The 22872-nt window shown below is 51.1% G+C and overlaps 1 protein-coding gene across 1 annotated transcript; it reads right to left on the bottom strand.

Annotated features, from left to right (window-relative positions):
• Nucleotides 1–1370: 1370 nt before the first annotated feature.
• SCAMP5 (secretory carrier membrane protein 5) lies at nt 1371–22255 on the bottom strand. Its single transcript, XM_015424360.1, has 6 exons — nt 22181–22255; nt 19410–19538; nt 10539–10695; nt 8166–8267; nt 5095–5212; nt 1371–1565 (listed from the first exon to the last, which is right to left on the bottom strand). The coding sequence occupies exons 1-6, from the start codon at nt 22185–22187 to the stop codon at nt 1371–1373; spliced, it is 708 nt and encodes a 235-aa protein (XP_015279846.1). The 5' UTR covers nt 22188–22255.
• Between the last annotated feature and the right edge of the window lie 617 nt (nt 22256–22872).

The raw sequence follows: 22872 nt of genomic DNA, 5'->3' as shown, positions 1-22872 counted from the left end.
AAGAAGAAGAAGAGATTGGATTTATACCCCGCCCGTCACTACCCAAAGGAGTCTCAGAGCGGCTTACAAACTCCTTTCCCTTCCCCTCCCCACAACAGACACCCTATGTGGTAGGTGGGGCTGAGAGAGCTCTTGACAGAAAAGGCTCTTTTTCAAGAATGGCTCTTATCAGAACTATGGCTTGCCCAAGGTCATCCAGCCAGGTGCAAGTGGAGGAGTGGGGAATCGAACCCGGTTCTCCCAGATTAGAGTCCACGCACTTAACCACTACACCAAACTGAAGAAGGCCCTAACAAGCCAAAACGCATCAGTTCATTGGCCCTTGTGTATCTATGATTTCGGGATTTTTACATGAGGTGTGCTTGGGCCCCTATACATTTTTTCAATTCTTTACAAATAAATACATGTATTTTTACATATTATTTATACATTAAGTTTTAATTGCCGGCCCGCTACTCAATTTGACTTACCTTTTCAGGTTCTTGACCTACGAAAAGAACCCACAACATCTGTGGGGAACTTAAAAGCAGGTTGTTTGGAGGGGAGAAGATCTGGAATGCAGAGAGTTTCACACTGAAAAGCAGGGGTGCCGCGAGAATGAAAGGGGAGCCATCTCTTTGAAAGTCACCGCCCAAATACTGTCTTCCTAGCTCGGACACCAGAAGGGGGGGAGGAAACTGATTTAGTCTTGCTCACAACTGCACAGTTAAGATCGTCCGCGGACTCCAACGCAAAGAGGACAGGGAAGCGACACGCGGGGGCTCGTCTCGGTAAAACGAAGGGCAGGAATTAAAGTCCTAATAAGGCAGCCGTCCAAAATATTTGCATTGGGAGCTCCCGGGACCGAAAGAACGTGGTCAAATTCTCACCGAAAGCGCAGCTGGTTGTGGACTACCTTCTGAGGAGGGTTTCTGTCTTCGCCTGCCATTTGGGGGGGGGGCTCGGTTTCCCCGCTACAAACACCACCTACCACCACAGTAACTTTAAAAAACCACCACTGCACAGTTTCACAGGGAGGGGGACTTAAAAAAAACAAAAATCGAGCACACACGTACGATTACTACAGCACAAACACCATTTTGTCCTGCAGATCAACTCACAGCTTCTTTGAACGGAAAGGGAGAGAAAAATAGATATATATATATATTTATCTCCAGGGACACGAGGATCCCCCAAAAGGATCCCGTTCCAAAGTCGAGAGGAGGAAGGAGAACAAATATCTGACATGCCTCCTCGGTCAGGAAAGTTATCGTACAACCGGCCTGGCCCTCCCACCCCGACCCGGCAGAATCCACTCTCACATACACACCCAGCCGCACAACGACAAATGCTCTGGTTCCACCCGCCCGCATCGAGCCACAAGCTTCCCTTCACATCTCATTGGGGTAGTTATAGTTGGGGGTGGCCGAATATTGCGTCTCGTGCGGCATCATGGCTCCCTGGGCGGCGCCGACGGCCACGTTCTGCGCAGCCTGTTGGACGTGCGGGTTCTTCCACGCCCCTGTTGTCCACTCCTCTTGTGCTTTGCTGAAGCTCCCGCCGCTTCCCCGGTAGAATTTATGCACCTGCGTCGGGGACAGGAAGAAGAAGAGATTGGATTCATACCCCGCCCTTCACTACCCAAAGGAGTCTCCGAGCGGCTTACAAACTCCTCTCCCTTCTCCTCCCCACAACAGACACCCGGTGAGGTAAAAGAAGAAGAAGAAGAGATTGGATTTATACCCCGTCCTTCACTACCCAAAGGAGTCTCCGAGCGGCTTACAAACTCCTCTCCCTTCTCCTCCCCACAACAGACACCCGGTGAGGTAAAAGAAGAAGAAGAAGAGATTGGATTTATACCCCGTCCTTCACTACCCAAAGGAGTCTCCGAGCGGCTTACAAACTCCTCTCCCTTCTCCTCCCCACAACAGACACCCGGTGAGGTAAAAGAAGAAGAAGAAGAGATTGGATTTATACCCCGTCCTTCACTACCCAAAGGAGTCTCCGAGCGGCTTACAAACTCCTCTCCCTTCTCCTCCCCACAACAGACACCCGGTGAGGCAGGCGGGGCTGAGAGAGCTCTAACAGAAACTGCTCTTTTTCAAGGACAGCTCTTATCAGAGCTACGGCTTGCCCAAGGTCACCCAGCAGCTGCAAGTGGAGGAGGGGGGAATCAAACGCGGTTCTCCCAGATTAGAGTCTGCACACTTAACCACGACACCAAACTGTGGAGGAGGAGAGGCGGGAATCGAGGTCGGACGTTGCCAGTCTTCAGTTGGTAACTGGAGATCAGCTCACCTGGAGAAAATGGCTGCTCTGGAAGGTGGACTCTATGGCGTTATACCCCATTGAAGTCCCTCCCCTCCCCAGACCACACCTTCTCCTGGATCCACCCCCTAAATCTCCAGGCTTTTTCCATCCTAGACTGGGCAACAGGGCTACATTTGTTTGCTTCCCTAAGAGAACAGTGTGGTATAGTGGTCAGACTAGGGGACTAGGATCTCAGAGACCCAGGTTCGAATTCCTGCTCTGCCACGGGAGGCTGCTGGGAGACTTCAGGCCGGTCGCAAATGCTCAGCCTCATCCACCGCACAGAGCTGTTGTGAGGATAAAAGAGAGGAGAGGAGAACGATGTGAGTTCATTGGGGAGAAAGGCCGGGGTATAAAATAAGTACCTAAATACAGGGCTATTTTTGGGCAGGAACGCACAGGAACGGAGTTCCGGCTGGCTCCCGAGTTGGCCACGCCCAGCAGGAACTCATTAGCATAATAGGCCACACCCAACAGCAGAAACTCATTAGGATTGGCTACATTAGGGGTGTGTGGCCTAACATGCAAAGGAGTTCCTGCTACCAAAAAAGCCCTGGGTTTTGACCACAAACAAGGTAAACAGAATAAGAAGCAAAAGGTGGGTGTGGCTGGATGACCACACTTCTGGTGGCATGGGGGTGTGGCCTAATATGCTGTGCTGTCAGGGTGTGGCCTACTATGCTAATGAGTTTCATCTGTTGGGTGTGGCCTGTTATGCTAATGAGTTCCTGCTGGTCTTTTTCTACAAAAAAAGCCCTGCCTAAATAAATGTTTTCTTAACACAGGAGCACAAAAGCAAATTATGGAAACATTTTTGTACCAACTTTCCATCCGATCAGGGTGCCCGGGGCAACCAACGTAACAAAACTAAAATATTTGAAGAATTAAAAATATTTTTTAAAGGATAAAATAATTCAATTGAAAACACATGAAGAAACAATGTCAGGAGGAGGGCCAGAAACTGTAATTGGGTATTTGCCAAACAAAACAAAGGCCCTGGTCGCACGGGCCGGATAATCCGCAGGGGAACGGAGGCTTTTAACTGCGGAGAAAAAAGAAGCGCGGTAGCAAGATCTCACATTCCCCCGCGGCTCCATCCTCCGGCCGTCAGCAGCCGATCAGACCAGCGAGGCGACACAGCAGGAACACAGCAGGACTGTGTTTGTGCGCATGCGCCCGCCGCGGACAGCTGCTGGACGCGACGGGCTACCAGCGCACCTCCGATCAGACGCCCGCCCGCGCCGCGCATTTACTGGAAGACAGTACTCCGAAGCAGGTAGTTTTTAACTCCGTTTTTTCCGCGGGAAGCCACGGGTTGGCCGCGGGTGCGCTCCACTTGCCAGATGTGGTGGTGTGATCGCGCCCGAATAATCCGCCCACCACCCATGGCTCTCCCGCAGCTACTTCCGCGTGTGAACGGGGCCAAAGACATCTTCATCTGCTGGTAAAAGAGACCAATGTCCAGGCCAGAAAGTAGGTTACCAGCTCCAGGTTGGGAAATACCTGGAAATTTGGGGGGGGCGGAGCCTGAGGAAGACAGGGTTTGGGGAGGGGAGGGGCTTCAATGCCATAGAGTCATCCTTTCCCAAGGGAACCTGATCTCTGTCGGAGATCAGTTGTAAAAGCAAAAGAATCCCCAGCTAACCACCTGAAGGTTGGCAAAGCTAACAGAAAGCTTCACCCTCCCCAATGGAAGAACTTCCAACGGACCCAAATTCCAACGGACAGGGAAGAAAATGAGACAGTCCAAAGCTCTCCAGCCCAGATTCTGCTACTTTTCCTTTCAAACCAAGAGGAGGGTCAAGCCAAAGCTCTGGAAGGGGGAAAACTGTCGCATGCAATAGTTATGACTGCAATAGGCACAGATAGTGATGGCCATAGGGATTAACAGCTTTAGAAGGGGATCAGAAAAATTCATGGAGGATAAGTATCAATGGCTACTAGCAGGGGTCATTTCCTGCGGGAGTGCACAGGAGTGGAGCTCCGGCAATAAGGAGCCCAGGGGGCGGGCACATGCAACAAGCCCCACCCCCTGCTCCCAGCAGCCCTCAGTCGGGCCACGGGGAGCAAGAAGCAGCCAGGTAAGTTGCAGAGCCCCCCCGGCCCACCTTCAAGTACAAGCTCTCCCTCCTCTGTGAGGGCAGATCTGCACGTTCCCCCCTCCTCAATAGCTAGCAATCTAAAACAGTCCAGTGGAGCCTGAGTGGTGGGTGTTGCCTTCTGACACACTTCCGGTGATGTCAAGGGGCGTGGCATATGCAAATAAGTTATGCTAATAAGCTCCTGCACCTCTTTTTCTACAAAATGACCCCTAGCTACTAGTCCACATTTAGAGGCGCTAATCCTCTGAAATCCCAGACCCAGGGGACAAAAATCAGAGGAAGGCCTCGGCCTCTGCCCTGTTGCTGGCTGTCCACAGGAACTGGTTGGCTCCTGTGTGAGACAGGATGCTGGACTAGATGGACCACTGGTCTGATCCAGCAGGGCTCTTCTGAGGTTCTTATGAAGGCCTCGGCCTCTGTGCCCTGTTGCTGGCTGTCCAGAGGAACTGGTTGGCCGCTGTGTGAGACAGGAGGCTGGACTGGATGGACCGTTGGTCTGATTCAACAGGCCTCTGATGTTATTATCAGGGGAAGGCCTTGGCTTCTGTGCCCTGTTGCTGGCTGTCCAGAGGAACTGTTTGGCCACTGTGTGAGACGGGGTGCTGGACTGGATGGGCCACTGCTCTGACCCAGCAGGGCTCTCCTGACGTTCTTATGTAACCCCTCCACAGACACGAGCGTTCCCCACCCAGAGAGCTCTTACCATGCTGAGGGCGATGAAGGAGAAAACGGACATGGCTGTGAACAGGATGGTGGGGATGAGCATCACGACTGCCGATCCCACGTTGCTGCCGAAGAAAGAGATGGCCGCAATCCAGCCGCTGTGGGGAAACCAGAAAGAAGTTTGGAGACATCAGTGCGACATGCTGCCAATACCCCCAAATTGCTCTACCACATGATCTATGTTGGCCTACATTTGCAAAGTTATCAGAAATGTCTAGTCCGGGGGTCCCCAGTACAGTGGCTGTGAGCCCTGTGGAGCCCGCCAACAACTTTCCTGGCGCCTACCAAGTGTTATTGGAAAGTGGGTGGAACTTTTGCCCAGCAAGGCTTCTGTTCAGCTGTTGGAGATTGGATTGGCCGTGCAGATTTTTTAAAATGTTGCCACCACAGCACAAGAAGAAGACGAAGAGATTGGATTTATACCCCACCCTTCACTCGAAGTCTCAGAGCGGCTTACAATCTCCTTTCCCTTCCCCTCCTCACAACAGACAGCCTGTGAGGTAGGTGGGGCTGAGAGAGCTCTTTTGAGAACTGCTTTTTCCAGAACAGCTCTGAGAGAACTATGGCTTGCCCAAGGTCATCCAGCAGCTGCGAGTGGAGGAGTGGGGAACCAAACCCGGTCCTCCCAGATTAGAGTCTGTGCACTTAACCACGACACCAAACTGGCTCTTTGCTGTGCGACTGAAGGGAAGCTGTGGCAGCCATTTTGTGACTGGCTCCTTCAGCAGTCATTTTGTGGCAGCAGTTTTGTGGCTGTGCCCACCATGCTGTGTCAGAATTCCAAAGGTGCCCGCAGACTCAAAAAGTTTGAGGACTTCTGGTCTAGTCCAAAATGCAGGGAACATATGACTTCTGTTTCCTTCAGTAGATACCAATTTTGTTTCCAGGCCCAATTCTTACCACAGGATTTGACGTTTAAAGGAAGCCAGCTTGGTGTAGTGGTTAGGAGCGCAGACTCTAATCTGGGAGAACTGGGTTTGATTCCTCACTTCTCCACATGCAGCTGCTGGTGTGACCTTGGGTCAGTCACAAATTCTCTTAGAACTGTTCTCTCAAGAGCAGTCGTCAAAAGAGCTCTCTCAGCTCCACCTACCTCACAGGGTGTCTGTTGTGGGGAGGGGAAGGGAAAGGAGATGGTAAGCCACTCTGAGATTCCTTCAGGTAGTAATGGGTGGGGTATAAATCCAATCTTTTCTTCTTCTCTTCTTCTTCTTAAAGCCCTAAATGCTTTGGGTGTAGCATACCTAAAGAATCTGCTACCCTGTTTCCCCAAAAATAAGCCCTACCCAAAAAATAAGCCCTAGCAGGATTTCTATGCATTTGTGGTATAAGCCCTAGTGTGTCTTCTTGAGAAAAAATAAATATAAGACAGTGTCTTATTTTCGGGAAAACACGGTACCTGTTGTTTTGCCCATGAAAGCTTTCTAGTAACTTTGCAAATTAAATCTGTCTTATATTGTGTACACAGCAGCAAAGCCAACTGAATGACCTGGTCTGGAATGGTACAGAATGTTCGGTTGCTCAAGGAATTGGACCGTTCGCAGTCCAACTTCTATGAGGCGCAAGAAACGTGTCAATTTAGCTGGGGATAAAACCTCGCAAAGGGCAGGCTGAAGACTGGGAAGGGTGGAAGCGGACGGTCGGGGAACCCAGAGGCCAGGAGGCTGAAGAGCAGGGAACAAAATGAGAAAAGGAAACCCAAAGGAAGCTAAGCACCCTGAGAGACAGGCAAATTGAGGCAAGACACTCTGAAAGTCACGTCACTGAATGTCAGGAGGGGTTATATACTATGAGGTGGGAAGGAAAAGGGTGCTGATCAAGACATTGTGGAGAAAGGAAGTGGCTGTTAGGGCAAGAGTCGAGGTCCTGGCAGGGGAATTCCGCCTGTGGCGATTTCCGCAATGTACCCTGGCCACCCTGGAGAATGGCAGCAGCCGGGGCAGGCATTCACCCCTGAGCCGAACTAACCCGCACGCTCTATGGCCGCTGGTTTCTAAGTGTTCTATACAACTGAGGATGCTGCCAAACCTATAGCCTGCAAGAATCAAGAAGGCTTGTGTATCACTGGCAGACAGGAAATTAACTTGGAGAGGAACACTATACATCTTGCAGGCCACGACCAGCTGTCAACAAATCCATGAATCACTCCACAGCTATATTTAGACCTGACACACACACCTGTTATTTCTGCAGCAGCTAGCTTTCCCTGTTTTGTTTTCTCTCTCCTGAGAGACCTGGATTCAAATCCCCACTTGTCACAAAACTTACTGGGAGAAGGAGGAGGAGGAGGAGGAGGAGGAGGAGGAGATTAGATTTATACTCCACCCTTCACTACCCAAAGGAGTCTCAGAGCGGCTTGCAATTTCCTTTTCCTTCCCCTCCCTGCAACAGACACTCTACGACAGTGGCAGCGAACCTATGGCACGGGTGCCAGAGGTGGCACTCAGAGCCCAGACCATCATTGAAGTGTCGAATTCTCTGCCAAATAATTTTAAGTAAATGAAAGCATTTGGGATTGCTTTCCTTACTTTGTTTGGATCATCTTAAGTTAATGTATGAGTTGTTTTTTCTAAAGTAAAACCTCAGTATTCAGGTTAAATTGCCGTGTTGGCACTTTGCGATAAATAAGTGGGTTTTGGATCGCACTTTGGGCACTCGGTCTCTAAAAGGTTCGCCATCACTGCCCTACGAGGTAGGTGGGGCTGAGAGAGCTCTCTCGAGAACTGCCCTTGAGATAACAGCTCTGAAAGAACTTGTAACTGACCCAAGGTCACACCAGCAGCTGCATGTGGAGGAGTGGGGGGTGAGCTCAGTTCAGCCATTCTTTCTCAGCCTAACCTACCTCCCAGGGTTGTTGTGAGGATAAAAGAAAAGAGGGCGGAACTATCAATGCTGCCTGCAGAAGGGTGTGTTAAATATGCACAAAGCGAGTCACAAATGCATGCAGATCAGTTCTTGGTCTCTCTGCTCAAGGAGGAAATCAGCCAGTGAGCTGCGCTGAGATTTTGTGTGTGGGGGGAGAAGGATTCTCCCTTTTGCCTGAAGACTTACCAGACCCCCCAGCCGGGGATCCCAACCGCTTGGATGATGCTGATCACCAGCTGGGCCATGAACGTGAAGAAGAACGCCATGAAGCTGAAGGAGCTGTCTGTCCTACAAAAGAAAAGAAAAAATTAAAAGCTTATCACCACCAGGACAACAGTTCTTCTGTCGCCAGACTGGCCAAGGTATTCGCTGCACCAACGGGCAGGCGTCTCCCACGCCAGCAGTTCTTCAGTGGCTCCGAGAAGAACCATCGCTGAGAAGAGATGGGCAGAGATGGGCAGAGATGGCCCTGCTAGGATCAGAGCCACTGCAAGGAAAACAGTGGAGAGAGCAAGCAGGTGAGATTAAAATCAAGCCAAGTGACAATGTAATGTGCTGGATAGGGCACTCGGCTCGGATGTAAGAACCCCAGGTTCAAATCACTAGCAAGGTGCGGTCTCACAGTCTGATCTGCTCTGCAAGGTTGCCGGTTAGATTCTTCTCCAGCTTCTCAGACAGAATTAGTTCCTCAAGCCGCTCGCAAGAAACAAAATCTTGCCTCTCAACCTGCCCGTCAATTAAGATCAGCTTCTAAGGCCTTCCTCTCTGGAGGCAAGATGAGAGGCTGCCAGAGACGGGGCCTCCTCGGTGGTGGCCTCCCAGATCTGAAACATTCTCCTCCTTAGCAGCGCACTTGGCCCTCGGCCCTTTCAAAGTTTTAGGTGCTAGGTGAAACCTTCTTTAAAAAACAAAATCACCCAGGCATTTTGACTATCATATAACTTCTTTTGGTTCTCTGCACTCTCCCTTTGGCATTCCAACATTTTTGCTGCCAGACTGTCCACTATAATGTTGGGCTGGGGGAGCTACTGAATTATTTTTATTCATCCGTCACGTTTTGATGTGGTTTTCTGCCACTATGTTCCCTAACTGATGAAGCCGATCGATACCATTATCGATCTTATTGGTGTTAAGGTATTAGAATATTAACAAAAGGGGGACCCGCGAGGACACACGAGGGAGGGGAAATCCAATTCTCCACTTGCTGACCCTGTCTCCCCCCCCTCTTGCTCTGGCTCCCTCCTGGATGTCTCCCCCAGTCGCCCACCCACCTGGTATCCTTCCAGCCGCTTACTTCATCCACTCATTCCCCCTTTCTTTCATTGACTCACCTCCCCGCCCGCCCAGCCTCCGTGGTTTCTCCTCCACCCAGCATCTCCAGTTAACGGATCAGATGATGTGAAAGTCCTCCGCCTGAGACCCTGGAGGAGAGCCGCTGCCAGTCTTAGACAACTCTGAACTTGATGGACCCAGGGTCTGGTTCAATAAAAGACAGCTTCGTGTGTCCTGGGCGTTCGCCATCCTGCCATTCTTGCCCCCAAAATGAGCTCCCCTCGCCTAAAACCAGGACACACGATGAGCTGTTTCTATTGATCTTCATTGATCTGATTCCCCGCCGTGCCATCAGGCATGAACCGCTAGCACAACGCTATAGATTGGGCTTGCGCGCAGCCAAAAGGCAGAGATGCGGACTCCCCAAGGACACATGAGGATGGGCAGTCGATAGCCATTCCCTAATTTGCCTGCTCTCCTCCCACCGGGAAATGGGAGACTGACCCCCCCCCAGGCTCCTGTGACATCACATCATTCCATTTCCTGTTGGGACAGTTGCCCGGTGGTAGAGGAACACAACTCTGACACGAGGTGGCCACGTTTCTCGGCCTCTTCAATCTGGGCCCTTCCATTAAAAAGTAGGAGACCGTCTCCTGTTGTAATGTACCCGATTGCCACGTGCGCGACCGTTGGGCCATGCGGTCGCGCACAAGTCCTAAGCTTCGTTCCGTGAGAACAATAGCATAGCGCATCCTAGCCCGCACCACCCAGAGGGCAGGGTCCGCGGCCGAGAGCCTATGAGACTCTCGGCCACTGTAAATAACCTATAGGGTCACTAGGGGGTGTGTTTTTGGTGGCGGGTTCTGGGCATATATACCGGCCTGCGTGCTGGGGGTCCTTGTCTTGTTCTTCACTAAATAAAGTACTCTTGCTGAAATCACTCTTCGTTCCGAGTACTTTTCACCTGTGATACCACATCCTCAAATGCCCTGTTGGAAGACCTGCCTGAAGGGAGGGAGGGCGCCATGCTCCACAATACCTCCCACCAAGAGCCAGGAGATCATCCCAGAAGTCCTTGTGATCTCCCAGGAGCCTCGGGGACAAGCTCCCATTTCTTGGCGGAAGCCCTTTTATCGTGCCGCAGGCCACGGCGGAAGGCCCGCCAATCCGATTTCCGACGCCAGCCTCAAACGGGACCGTAGTGACTTAGGATCTCCCAAGTCCTGAAAGTGAACCGAGCCCGGGAAGGTGGAAAGGGAAAGGGAGACGACAGGGCCCGGCACTCACTTGAAGGCTTTGTAAATGGGTCTGAACCAGCAGACATAAGAGCAGGGCGTAAAGAGGAGGAGCCAGAGAATAGCCAGTCCAAAGTTAGTCGCTCCGCCGCCGCCAATCATCCATGCGAGGCAGCCAATCAGATTCACCGCCAAGGTGATGCTGTTCACTGCAAACACACGTAGAGAGAGAGAGAAAAGACACACAGAGAGAGGAGGGGCCACAGTGGCAGGTCAACACCGCAGGCAGAGCACCGGAGAAGACCCTTCCGGGGACGGAAGTGCTGAGATCGGATTCCGAACGGACAAGCTTCTCTCCCCCGCCCCCCCCGCCCCCGCATTGTCCGTGGGACGTTTCTCAACTTCCTCTCCCAGGGTGTCAGGACACCACGGAGCCACTCTCAGAGTCCAGCAGCCTGGTTCAATGAGTTTTGATCCCCACTGTACTATCCTTCAAGGGCCGGTAGGTGAGTGGGTGTCAGAATCAGATCCTTGATCGGCATGCCTCACTCCCTTGCTGGGCCACTGGGTCAGTCCATATGCACACTGGTGTTCTGATGTACTTAGCCTGCTTGCTTATTAACTGCGGTGGCTCAAGTGGTTAAGACGCTGAACTGCAGGCTGTGGAAGGTCAGTAGTTCAGCAGTTCGAGGCCCGAGTGTGCCGCATGACGGAGTGAGCTCCCGTCTCTAGTTCCAGCTCCTGCCAACCTAGCCGTTCGAAAGCAAGAAATTGCGAGTAGATAAATAGGGACCACTTTGGTGGGAAGGTAACAGCGTTCCGGGCGCCTTGGTGTTTAGTCATGCCGGCCACATGACCACGGAAACGTCTTCGGACAGCGCTGGCTCTTCGGCTTTGAAACGGAGATGAGCACCGCAACCCTAGAGTCGGACTCGACTGGCTTTCGAGCAAGGGAACCTTTACCTTTTTACAGCCTTATCACTGTATTCTCATGCCTGCTTGTAGTTCCCATACTCCATGTGACACCTGCTAGCAATGTATCAACTAGTTCACACGGATCCTCCTCTGACATTCTCAGGATGGGAGGGATGGTTGAGACATGCTTGTTTGACTGTTGTGGATAGAGCACTTTGTACTTCTGTATAAGAGACCTCCTACACATGGGCCAGGAGATTGTTCGCATTTCTAATGTCTCATGGCCTTGCCAGGAAGTATTCCAGATAAACATTCTCACCATTATAATTGTCCTCTGCTAACCTGTCTCTATCACATGTACCCATGACGTATGAATGTGGGCTGACCCAAAGTTCTCGTAGTTCATGATTTCGTATTCTTTGCCAGTTCTGTCAAAGAGTTTGATTCACCTGCAGCTCTTCTGATTTCTTACAATAAAATCCATAAATGGACTTATTGCGTCTGAGAGTTACTGTAGAGTCTGACCGTGGGGTTTCACACCTGTGTGATTTTTAACAGGAGACTTTGTGAATGCGTTAGATTTTTCTCCGTCTCCCCCAAATACTAGAACTCAAGGGCATCCAATGAAGCCGATGGGCGGTAGGTCCAGGACGGACAAAAGGAAATAGTACTTTGTACACAGAGAGTGATTGAAATGTGGCAGATTTGGAGGCCTACCTTACTCAGATCGCCTCTGTCTGTGCAATTCTGGTGAAATTGAAACCCTAGACCATCTGATGTTTCGCTGTCCCCATTGGACTCAAGATAGAGGGACATATATTATTCCTATTCTTACGAAGATGAATCTTCCCTCGCAACCTTGGGTGCTCTCAGTATTGTTATCTGATTCAAACGCCGATGGACTGATAACAGCTAATGTGGCGCGGTTCCTGGCTAAGGTTGCTGCTCTCAAGAAACATTGAGAACTTTATCATTTTTGTAAACGCCTACACCAACTTTCAATCTTCGGAGGATCTTAGTTGGCTCCGCCCCAAGTGTAGTTAGGTTTTTAATCTCTGGGCTCTGCCTGGGTTATATATGTTTATTGATTGTGACTGTCCTATTTTACGTTAATTTTATGTACCTGTTTTACCCCTTTTGCATTCTCTTTTCGGTCAAGACTTCGGTCATATAGACCCGTAATAAATTGAAACAAAATTTGAAATGTGGGATTCGCTGCCAGAGGATGCAGTGATGGCGGCCGGAAGCAGGGGGCGGGGCTTCGTCATGTGCCCCGCCCACCGCACCTCACCCGGGGGAACGGCGATCCCCCGCGATCCCCCCCAAAATGACCTCTGCTTCTGATGTTCTTATGCTCTTAAATTCTTATCAGCCACCCAGATAGTTTTCTCTGAAAGGCAGAGGGGTTCACACACCCCAATCCAATAAATAAAAAATGACCCCTCTCTTAAAGGCAACACAAATGTAGAGCAATTAGTTTTTTAAAGGAAAAGACTGCTATTATAAGCCCACATGCTTGGAAAACAGCAGTGGAGCTAGGGGCAGGGGTCATTTCGTAGAAAAAGAGGTGCAGGAGCTCATTAGCATAACTCATTAGCATACCTTATTTGCATATACCACACCCCCTGACATCACCGGAAGTGTGTCAGAGGACAACACCCACCACTCAGGCTCCACTGGACTGTTTTGGATTGCTAGCTATTGGGGGGGGGGACGTGCAGATCTGTCCTCGCAGAGGAGGGAGAGCTTGTACCTGAATAAAACTTGGTCTTAAAGGTGTCACTGGACTGTTTTGGACCAGGGGACCGGGTGGGGGGAGCTCTGCAACTTACCTGGCTGCTTCTTGCTCTGATTGAGGGCTGCTGGGAGCAGGGGGCGGGGCTTATTGCATGTGCCCACCCCCCTGGGCTCTTTACTGCCGGAGCTCCGCTCCTGTGCGCTCCTCTGTGCAGGAAATGACCCCTGGCTAGGGGTGGTGTCAAGTGTCGGGGTAGCTGCATGTAGAATGGCACAAATAGTCTACCCACAGGGGTCTCTCTCTGCTCTGTTACTGACGGCTTTGCTTCTTTAATTGCCATTTTGATTTCCAGTTGTTCTGTGTCACCTTCCAATTCAACCAGGGTTGTTTTATATCAAATGGCTTGGGCCTCTTACAAAGAAACAATTGGGGGAAAAACAAGCCTTGCCGACTGAGCAAGATCTGAGTCTTAAGTAAACATACTCTGGAGCTGGGCGAAAAAGGGGCTGGGATCCAAATGGTGAGAGGCGTGTACACTGGCAAATTAAAAGGGCCCGTCATTTTTGCTACTGAAGTTCCCCTTAGCGACAAAGCAAGCGCCCATTCACGCCGCCTCTCAATACCCTCTTGCCAAGTTCCTTTCATAATGTTCACTGATGAAGACATAACATAAGAACGTAAGAAGAGCTCTGCTGTATGAGACTAATGGTCCATCTAGTCCAGCATCCTGTCTCACGGAATGAGCAACCCAGGGGTCATTTTGTAGAAAAAGAGGTGCAGGAGCTCATTAGCGTAACTCATTAGCATAACTTATTTGCAAATGCCACACACCCTGACATCACTGGAAGTGTGTCAGAAGGCAACACCCACCGCTCAGGCTGCACTGGACTGTTTTGGATTGCTAGCTATTGGGGGGGGGGGAATGTGCAGATCTTTCCTTGCAGAGGAGGGAGAGCTTGTACCTGAATAAAACTTGGTCTTAAAGGTGCCACTGGACTGTTTTGGGCCGGGGGGAGGCTCTGCAACTTACCCGGCTATTTCTTGCTCTGACTGAGGGCTGCTGGGAGCAGGGGGTGGGGCTTGTTGCATGTGCCCACCCTCTGGGCTCTTTACTGCCGGAGCTTTGCTCCTGTGCGCTCCTGCAGGAAATTACCCCTGGGCCAACCAATTCCTCTGGACGGACAACAACAGGGCACAGAGGCCGAGGCCTTCCCCTGATGTTGCCTCCTGGCTCTGGGATTCAGAGAGTTAGTGCCTCTGAGTGTGGAGGTTCCCCTCAGTCACTGTGGCTAGGAGCCACTGATAAACTTATACTCCATGAATCTATACAATTCCCTTTGAAAGCTGTTTACTCCTGTGGTCATCACTACATCCTCTGGCAGCGAATTCCACATTTTAATCACTCTCTGTGTAAAGTGGTGTTTCCTTTTGTCTGTCCTGAACCTACTGCCCATCAGCTTCATTGGATGCCCTCGAGTTCTAGTATTTGGGAAGAGGGAGTTCACTTTGTCCACTCTCTCCGCCCCATGCATCATTTTATAAACCTCTATGTTGCCCCCCCCTTACTCCTCTTTTCTAAACTGAAAAGTTCCATACTCTTCAGCCTCTCCTCATAGGGGAGGTGCTCCAACCTCTGAATCATCTTGCTTGCCCTACTCTGTACTCTTCCCAGCTCTGCGATGTCCTTTTTAACCAGAACTCTACACAGTATTCCAAATGAGGCTGCACCATGGTTGTCTACAGGGGCATTACGATATCGGCTGTTCCCCGTACATACCCCAGAGAGCACTTCGGTGTGGGTCTCAAAATCGGTTGACCCCTCCCTGGCCTGAGGGAGGCCAGGCTAGCTACTACCAGGGCCAGGGCCTTTTCAGTGGCGGCCCCTTCCTGGTGGAACGAGCTCCCGGAGGAGATCAGGGCCCTGCGGGACCTTTCACAGTTCCGCAGGGCCTGCAAGACGGAGCTCTTCCGCCAGGCATTTAATTAGGGGGCGTCGCTGTCGTAGAACCCTGGCCCGTGGCTTTAACATCGCGCCAATGCCGTAAGAAATTCTGAGCAGAAGAACATCTGAGAAGATCTGGGAAGGGGTCATTCATCTTGAAAACGAGCCATCTAAGTTAATCTTTTAACTGTGGCCAGCACCTCGTATTTGTATTTTATCTGTCGTGTTTTAAATAATTGTATGATTTTAACTGTATTTATGTTTGTATGGAAGCCGCCCTGAGCCTGCTTTGCGGGGAAGGCGGGGTATAAATATGATAAATAATTAAATAAATAAATAAAAAATCTCAGTCCCTTTCCTCATAATCCCTAACACGGAGTTTGCTTTTTTCTACCACTCTTGGCACAATCGGTCCAAACGCCGTCCAAGTTCCAGAGACACTGAAGGCTCAGCAAAGGAGAATTCAGAGCCACTGGGCAGAATGCCCCAAGCTGCAAATCACACCCCCTGCCCAAAATCGGATGTTTCCTGTTGACAGAACTGGCTTCAAACTGAACTGCGCTTCCCAAGCCCCGAACTTTGAGTACGTCTTTCCGTAATCGCCGGAAGGGTCCCTCCAAACAGCGTGGTGTTAGCAGAAATTTAATCTCAGGAAGTTCAACCGGTTTCATGCACATACGTGTCACAGCTCAAGAACAAACAAGCAAAAAAGGAAGCTGGTTAATGACCTGACAAGAGCAGTGAATCAAAGATGAGGCCAAAACACGCATAAAATGCGAAGAGTTTCTAGGGTCCCAGGGGCACTTCTTTAGAAAAGGAGACACTAGAGAGGCTCCCAGTGGCTGAACACAAGGCAGTTTAGGAGCTCAGCCAGCCCCAGGGAGTAGCTGCAAAACTGGGAGAGATGAATGAATTAAAAGTGGGCTGGGGAACAACGTTGGGGTTTGGCCCGGAAGCTGTGCTGTATGCGATTTCCTCACATCTGGACCAAATCAGATGTATCATCTGAGACAGTCTGGTATAGTGGTTAGGAGCACAGACTCGAATCTGGGAGAATCGAGTTTGATTCCCCACTCCTCCTCATGCGGTTGCTGGAGGGACTTTGGGTCAGTCACAAGTTCTCTCGGAGCTGTTCTCTCAAGAGCAGTTCTCTCAAGAGCTCTCTCAGCCCCACCTACCTCACAGGTTGTGGGGATGGGAGGGGAAAGGATATTGGCCGCTCTGAGACTCCCTTGGGTAATGAAGGGCAGGGTACAAATCCAACCTCTTCTCCTCTTCTTCATTAATGTGGTGCAAAATACCGGAGCCGAAATGGCAACCGCTTCTGAGCAAGTGAGAGTCCACCAGAGTGGCCATTTGCCCAATAATTAGGGTTCGACGGTGATCTCCGGAATGTTCTGCCGTTTCGACACAAGTCTTCTTCCGAACAATGATGTATACATGTGGCGTCTCTCTATTTCATTTCAACTGATTCATCATCAATTTCATGGCTCTCTCAGGATTGTCTAATACATTGTAGTAACCGTTTCTAGAAAAGCCTTTCCATGGGAATGTACTAAACAATCCTGAGAGATCCATGAAATTGTTGATGATGAACCAGTTGAAATGAAATGGAGAGACGCCACATGTATACGTCATTGTTCAGAAGAAGACTTGTGTCGAAACAGCAGAACCAGGGCTATTTTTGGGCAGGAACGCACAGGAACGGAGTTCCGGCTGGCTCCCAAGTTGGCCACACCCAGCAGAAACCCATTAGCATAATAGGCCACACCGAATAGCAGGAACTCATTCGGATTGGCTACATTAGGGGTGTGTGGCCTAACATGCAAAGGAGTTCCTGCTACAAAAAACGGCCCTGGGTTTTGACAACAAGCAAGGTAAACAGAATAAGAAGCAAAAGGTGGGTGTGGCTGGATGACCACACTTCCGGTAACATGGGGGTGCGGCCTAATGTGCTAATGAACTGTGCTGTCAGGGGTGTGGCCCAATATGCTAATGAGTTCCTGCTGTTGGGTGTGGCCTATTATGCTAATGAGTTCCTGCTGGGCTTTTTCTACAAAAAGAGCCCTGGGCAGAACATTCTGGAGACGGTGGTCTTCACTTGCGTTTGATATGTCATGCAAATGTTGTGCACTCTTTTGTATGAAATCTTTTTGATTAATATTTCAAATGTATTAGCGCAGACGCCTGCACAGTTTTTTCGGTTACTACTTCGGTCTGTTCAGGGACCGTGGCCATCAGCTTTAGACAATAATTAGGGTTGCCAGTTCCATCTTGGGAAAGACCTGGAGACTTGGGGAGTGGAGCCTCAGGATGACAGGGCTTGGAGAGGGGAGGCACTTCGGTGGGGTCTAATGCCACACAGTCTACCTTCTGATAGAGCCATTTTACTCCAGGGGAACTGATCACTGTCGCCTGGAGATCAGCCGTAATAGCAGGAGATCTCCAGCCACCACCCTAACAATAATGCCAGGCAGGGGTCATTTCGTAGAAAAAGAGGTGCAGGAGCTCATTAGCATAACTCATCAGCATAACTCATTTGCATGTGCCACACCCCCTGACATCACCCAAAGTGGCTCAGAAGGCAACACCCACCGCTCGGGCTCCACTGGACTGTTTTGGATTGCTAGCTATTGGGGGGGGGGGAGACATGCAAATCTGTCCTCGCAGAGGAGGGAGAGCTTGTACCTGAATAAAACTTGGTCTTAAAGGTGCCACTGAACTGTTTTAGACTGGGGTGGGGGCTCTGCAACTTACCTGGCTGCTTCTTGCTCTGACTGAGGGCTGCTGGGAGCAGAGGGTGGGGCTTGTTGCATGTGCCCGCCCCCTGGGCTCTTTACTGCCGGAGCTCCGCTCCTGTGCGCTCCTGCAGGAAATGACCCCTGATGCTGGGCTAACCCCATCCAGAGTTTCCCATCCCCTGCTGGGGGGGGAAGCAGGGGGGGAAACGGGGGGGGAATGTTGATGTGCAATGCAACAATGTTGTTTCTGGGTAAAGACTCAGACGTTATGCCACCGTGGCGAGTGACTCTCTAGGAGTTTCCCCACTCTATGGTCTTTAACACAGAGAGCGAGGAAACTCTTGAGCATCGAATGGTGCTCCGCATGCCCTGCTTCCAACCTCCCATTATTGCCCACTGTGTCCACCCCGCTGACTTCGTTTACACCAATGAGCAATGGCGCAAGGTCCAGGGCGGGGTTTGGATGCAGAGCATGGGAATGAGCATAGAAATGCTAGACTAACGCACCCTACCTTGGTCTCTTGTTTGACTTGGCAAAATCATCCATCTGCGCCCGACTGGCCTTTGGGGTGGGGCTGATCCAGCTCCAAGCAGGGAAAAAACCATGACAAGTGGCAGGCCGACAAGACCCGCAAGGGGGGATCCCATATCCACGCCCATCGCTGAGACTGGAGAGGCTTCAGCCCTCCCCACCTACCGCTGAGCCTGGCTGCCAACACCCCCCTCTGCTTGGCCCAGGCTGGCAGCAGCAGCCAGCACCCTTCTCTGCTTGGCCCAGGCCGGCGGCAGCAGCCGACACCCTCCTCTGCTTGGCCCAGGCTGGCAGCAGCTGCCGGCATCCTCGTCTGCTGGGCCCAGGCTGGCGGCAGCTGCCAGCACCCTCCTCTGCTGGGCCCAGGCTGGCAGCAGCTGCCGGCGCCCTCCTCTGCTGCAGCTGCCAGTGCCGCTGAGCTGAAGTGGTTGTCTATGTGCGTTGCCTGTGTATGCTCAATTGGGGAGAGATTTAAACCCACCAATATATTTTATTTTTGGTTACAGATTTCCCCACTAAGTTTGCAGGGACATCTGTTCAGTGTCGTCGGCATGGCCCCAATCTGCAGATTTAGGTATCTGCAGGTGGAGGCCACCCACCGCTATTAGTACACAGATATGGTGTGCAGGGCTAGCCACAAATGGTGGCACATGCTATACATCTGATAGCTCTTTTGATGCAACACCGACTGGCCATGGAGTTAAGACCCACATCAGAAACAGAGGCGGCAGGCCTGTGGGCTTGCAGTGGGGCAATCTAAAAGGTGTCTGGGACTGGCGAAACCCGTTTTCCCATTTCTGGAGAACTGGGGCTCCATGTCTGGATTGAGTTCCTGAGAAATACACGCAAGAAAGAAACCACACAGGCCAAAACCCAAACTGATCAAATCTCGAAAGGCAGAATAAGAAGGTTCCTGCCGCTGCTCTCACCATTCCATTAGTAGCAAGAAGAAGAAAAAATATGGAGGGGGGAGGAAGAGATAGGGATCTCTTGCCCCTTCCTTCCTCCTCCCTGGCAAATGTTCTCCCCCTCCGCCCTCCCAAGCCCCAACTCACACATCCAGAGGTAGTAGAGGCGTTTGGCCATGGTCCGGTGCTGGGGAGGGATCTCCTCGTCGAAATCCTGGTAGAAGCACGGCTTCAGGGGGATGAAGCGAGGCAGGGGAGGGAAATTGTTCACTTTTTCTGAAAGGAAAAAGCACAGATTGTTTCTTTTCCCCCCGTCGGTTCCTCCCAAACAGAAAGGGTGGTCTTCCGTATTTACGTCAAGACACTTGACCCAAGTGGAAGAAATCGAGTTGGATTAATCATATGCCTTTTATTTATCAATGACACTGTTTCAAGATCTGACGGCGTAAACACACACCTCAGGTGTCACGGCTGCGCTGACGGGCCAGGCAGGGCACGGAAAGTCCAAAACACCGTCTGAGGTCAGGGCACCAGATAAGGCAGAGAAACGTGAGCAGAGTCCAAAATACCAAGTCAAAACACAGTCTAGGGTTACCAGAGATTGCAGGCAGAGTTTAGAAGCCGGAAGCCGTTCATCAGGAGTCAGGTTACACAGTCCGAAGTCAGGGACGTCACGCAAGCCAAAGTCAGGAGCCGGGGAGTCGAGATGAAAACCAGGAGACAGGAACACAGGATCCGGGGTGCAGCGATTTGTCTATGCGATTAGTTGCCAGCACAAGTTGAGGATCTGAGACAGCCGCCTTAAAAGCCCATTCCGCTTGTTAGCCAATTACGGATCGCTAACAGGGTCCTGGCTCCGGTCAGTACTCTGGGCTTAGAGGCGGCCGACCTCGCATGCGTGCCTCCTTACGCCGGGTTGCCATGTCCCGTCGCCTTTGTTCTTGCAAACGAGTCACAGGTGGGGGGGAATCAGGAGGCGTGGTGCTTGTGCTTGGCTCTGCAGGTGTGACTCCAGGTGTAAACTCTCCTGGTAGCTGGTGCTCATCCTCCACAGGACTTAGACCTAGTGATTCAAGAGGTGTAGGTATAGAATCCCCAGGGTGAAGGCCCACGGGGTCGGGCTGCACTGTGGGCATGACATCAGGAGGGGGGACGGCGAGAAACTTCCTTTCTCCTTAGACGATGCAGGGGTGCCTCATAGTAGCATCAGCTCAGAAGACACATTCCTCTCTAGTTTCGGGGTCAGGGTCCACGGGGTCGGGCTGCATTGCGGGCATGACATCAGGAGGGGGGACTGCGACAAAGACACATTCCTCTCTATGAGAGTGGGGAGTGCCTTTCCCAAGCAGAGGCTTGATACAGGTAGACTAGTAAATTACTTAACTTTAGGCTGCGGTCAGACGGGCAGTTTGGCCCGGTATAGTGGCTCTTCCCTTACAGATTGAATGGGCGTGTTCACACAGCCACATCTAGCGCCCGAGCCCCGCTCGTACTCAGCCCATCGTATGAGGAGCTGGATGAGGAGTAAACAGCCACTGGAGCAAGTCCATGCATTCACTTACAGATGTCCACGCATTCATCCCGCGTTCCCGGATGTCTGAACGCACAGGAGCGCACACAAAACGGATGGGAAGTCTGAACCGTCCAATCCATCCCTGGCAGGTTTTTCCCCCTACTCGTGATGTGCGCAGAAGGGCATGTGCAGGGAACTTTAAAAAAAAACAAACCCAAACTAAGTGTAGAATCCCCGGGGTCAGGGTCCACGGGGTCGGGCTGCATTGCGGGCATGACATCAGGAGGGGGGACTGCGACAAAGACACATTCCTCTCTATGAGAGTGGGGAGTGCCTTTCCCAAGCAGAGGCTTGATACAGGTAGACTAGTAAATTACTTAACTTTAGGCTGCGGTCAGACGGGCAGTTTGGCCCGGTATAGTGGCTCTTCCCTTACAGATTGAATGGGCGTGTTCACACAGCCACATCTAGCGCCCGAGCCCCGCTCGTACTCAGCCCATCGTATGAGGAGCTGGATGAGGAGTAAAGAGCCACTGGAGGAAGTCCATGCATTCACTTACAGATGTCCACGCATTCATCCCGCGTTCCCGGATGTCTGAACGCACAGGAGCGCACACAAAACAGATGGGAAGTCTGAACCATCCAATCCATCCCCGGCAGGTTTTTCCCCCTACCCGCGATGTGCCCAGAAGGGCATGTGCAGGGAAATTTAAACAAAAAAACCCAAACCATGCTGCGACTAACTCAGCTTAGAGGGAACACTGGTGGTGTCCACAAAGTGTTTTTAGAAACTGGGCGTAGCCAGGTGGGGCTTTTCTCCAGCAAGGCTTCTGATTGGCTGTGCAGATATTTTAAAATGATGCTCTGGCAGCAGCTGCCACCACAGCGCAGGGATCTTCATTGTGTGACCGAAGGTCATTTTGGGGCTGCGCCCACCACACTGCATCAGAATTCTAAAGGTCTCCACAGGCTCAAAAAGGTTGGGGACCCCTGGCTTAGGCACATGAACAAGTCCGTGACTGAAATGGATTCAGGAAATTCTTCTTTTCTTTTTCTTTTTTTAAATCCCCGTAGGGATATTTTTTATTTTGCATATACTACAAACTACAAAGAAATATAGGGGAGGGACTACAACTAGGGATAAAGAAAAGCAAACCACACTAGACTAAAACCCCAAGAGGAGGAGATCTTTTTACTGTTAGTAAATATGTTAGTACAGTTAGTTTTATTATCACAATATACTTGTTGAGTTCTTGCTTATAAGGTTCGCTTCTTGCATGTTATTTTGTTAGTTGTTATGAGAGAAGTCTCTGATCATCAGGAAATTCTTCCAGGGTAAGTGTGGGTGCAACCTGGCCTGGCTGAAACCAATGCCCCCCCTTACACAAGGAAACCTCTGTCTTACCTCCCATGGTGACGCCGCTTTTTATGCCGCAGCCTGACAGAAGAACCCTTCACGACACCACCGAAGCTGAAAGAGAGCAGGAGGAAAAGCCGTGAGCTGAAAAGGGAACAGAGTACTTTTTAAAAATACAGGAAACCGGCACGTCCCCCATCTGCTTAACTTCCCGCTTCTAACGGCAGGCAATGAACCATAACATGTTTTGTGCTGGCTTGATGTTACGTTAAACAACAATGTCCTCTTTTCAGTGGGGAGGGGCCGTGGCTCAGTGGCAGAGCATCTGCGTGGCATGCAGGCGGTCCCAGGTTCAAGCCCCAGCATCTCCAGTCAAAAGGATCAATTGTAGGCAATGTGAAGGACCTCTGCCTGAGACCCTGGAGAGCTGCTGCCAATTTGAGTAGACAGTACTGACCCTGATGGACCAAGGGTCTGATGCAGTATAAGGCTGCATGTGTTCACGTGACATCAGGATGGAATAAATGCAAAGCTTATGGGGGGAGGCTGTGGCTCAGTGGTAGAGCATCCGCTTGGCATGCAAAAGGTCCCAGGTTCAATCCCCAATAGCTGCAGTTAAGAGGAACAGGGAGCAGGTGATGGGAAAGAACTTGAACCTAGACCCTGGCTTAGTGATAGAGCATCTGCTTGGCATGCTGAAGGTCCCAGGTTCAATCCCCAATAGCTGTAGATAGTTAAGA

The sequence above is a fragment of the Gekko japonicus genome, unplaced genomic scaffold (genome assembly GCF_001447785.1).
Source record: "Gekko japonicus isolate JY-2015 unplaced genomic scaffold, Gekko_japonicus_V1.1 scaffold4476, whole genome shotgun sequence".
In the NCBI taxonomy this organism is placed as follows: domain Eukaryota; kingdom Metazoa; phylum Chordata; class Lepidosauria; order Squamata; family Gekkonidae; genus Gekko; species Gekko japonicus.
The sequence above is the reverse complement of the archived record's forward strand: the minus strand, read 5'-3'. Positions and strand labels throughout refer to the sequence as shown.

Excerpts from the sequence above, each read along its gene's own strand:
- SCAMP5 (XM_015424360.1), bottom strand. Across the intron at positions 8,268-10,538 it reads CCCATTTACAAAGCCTTCAA|GACAGACAGCTCCTTCAGCT; the intron begins GTGAGTGCCGGG and ends TTTCTTTTGTAG. Across the intron at positions 5,213-8,165 it reads ATCCCCGGCTGGGGGGTCTG|CGGCTGGATTGCGGCCATCT; the intron begins GTAAGTCTTCAG and ends GTTTCCCCACAG.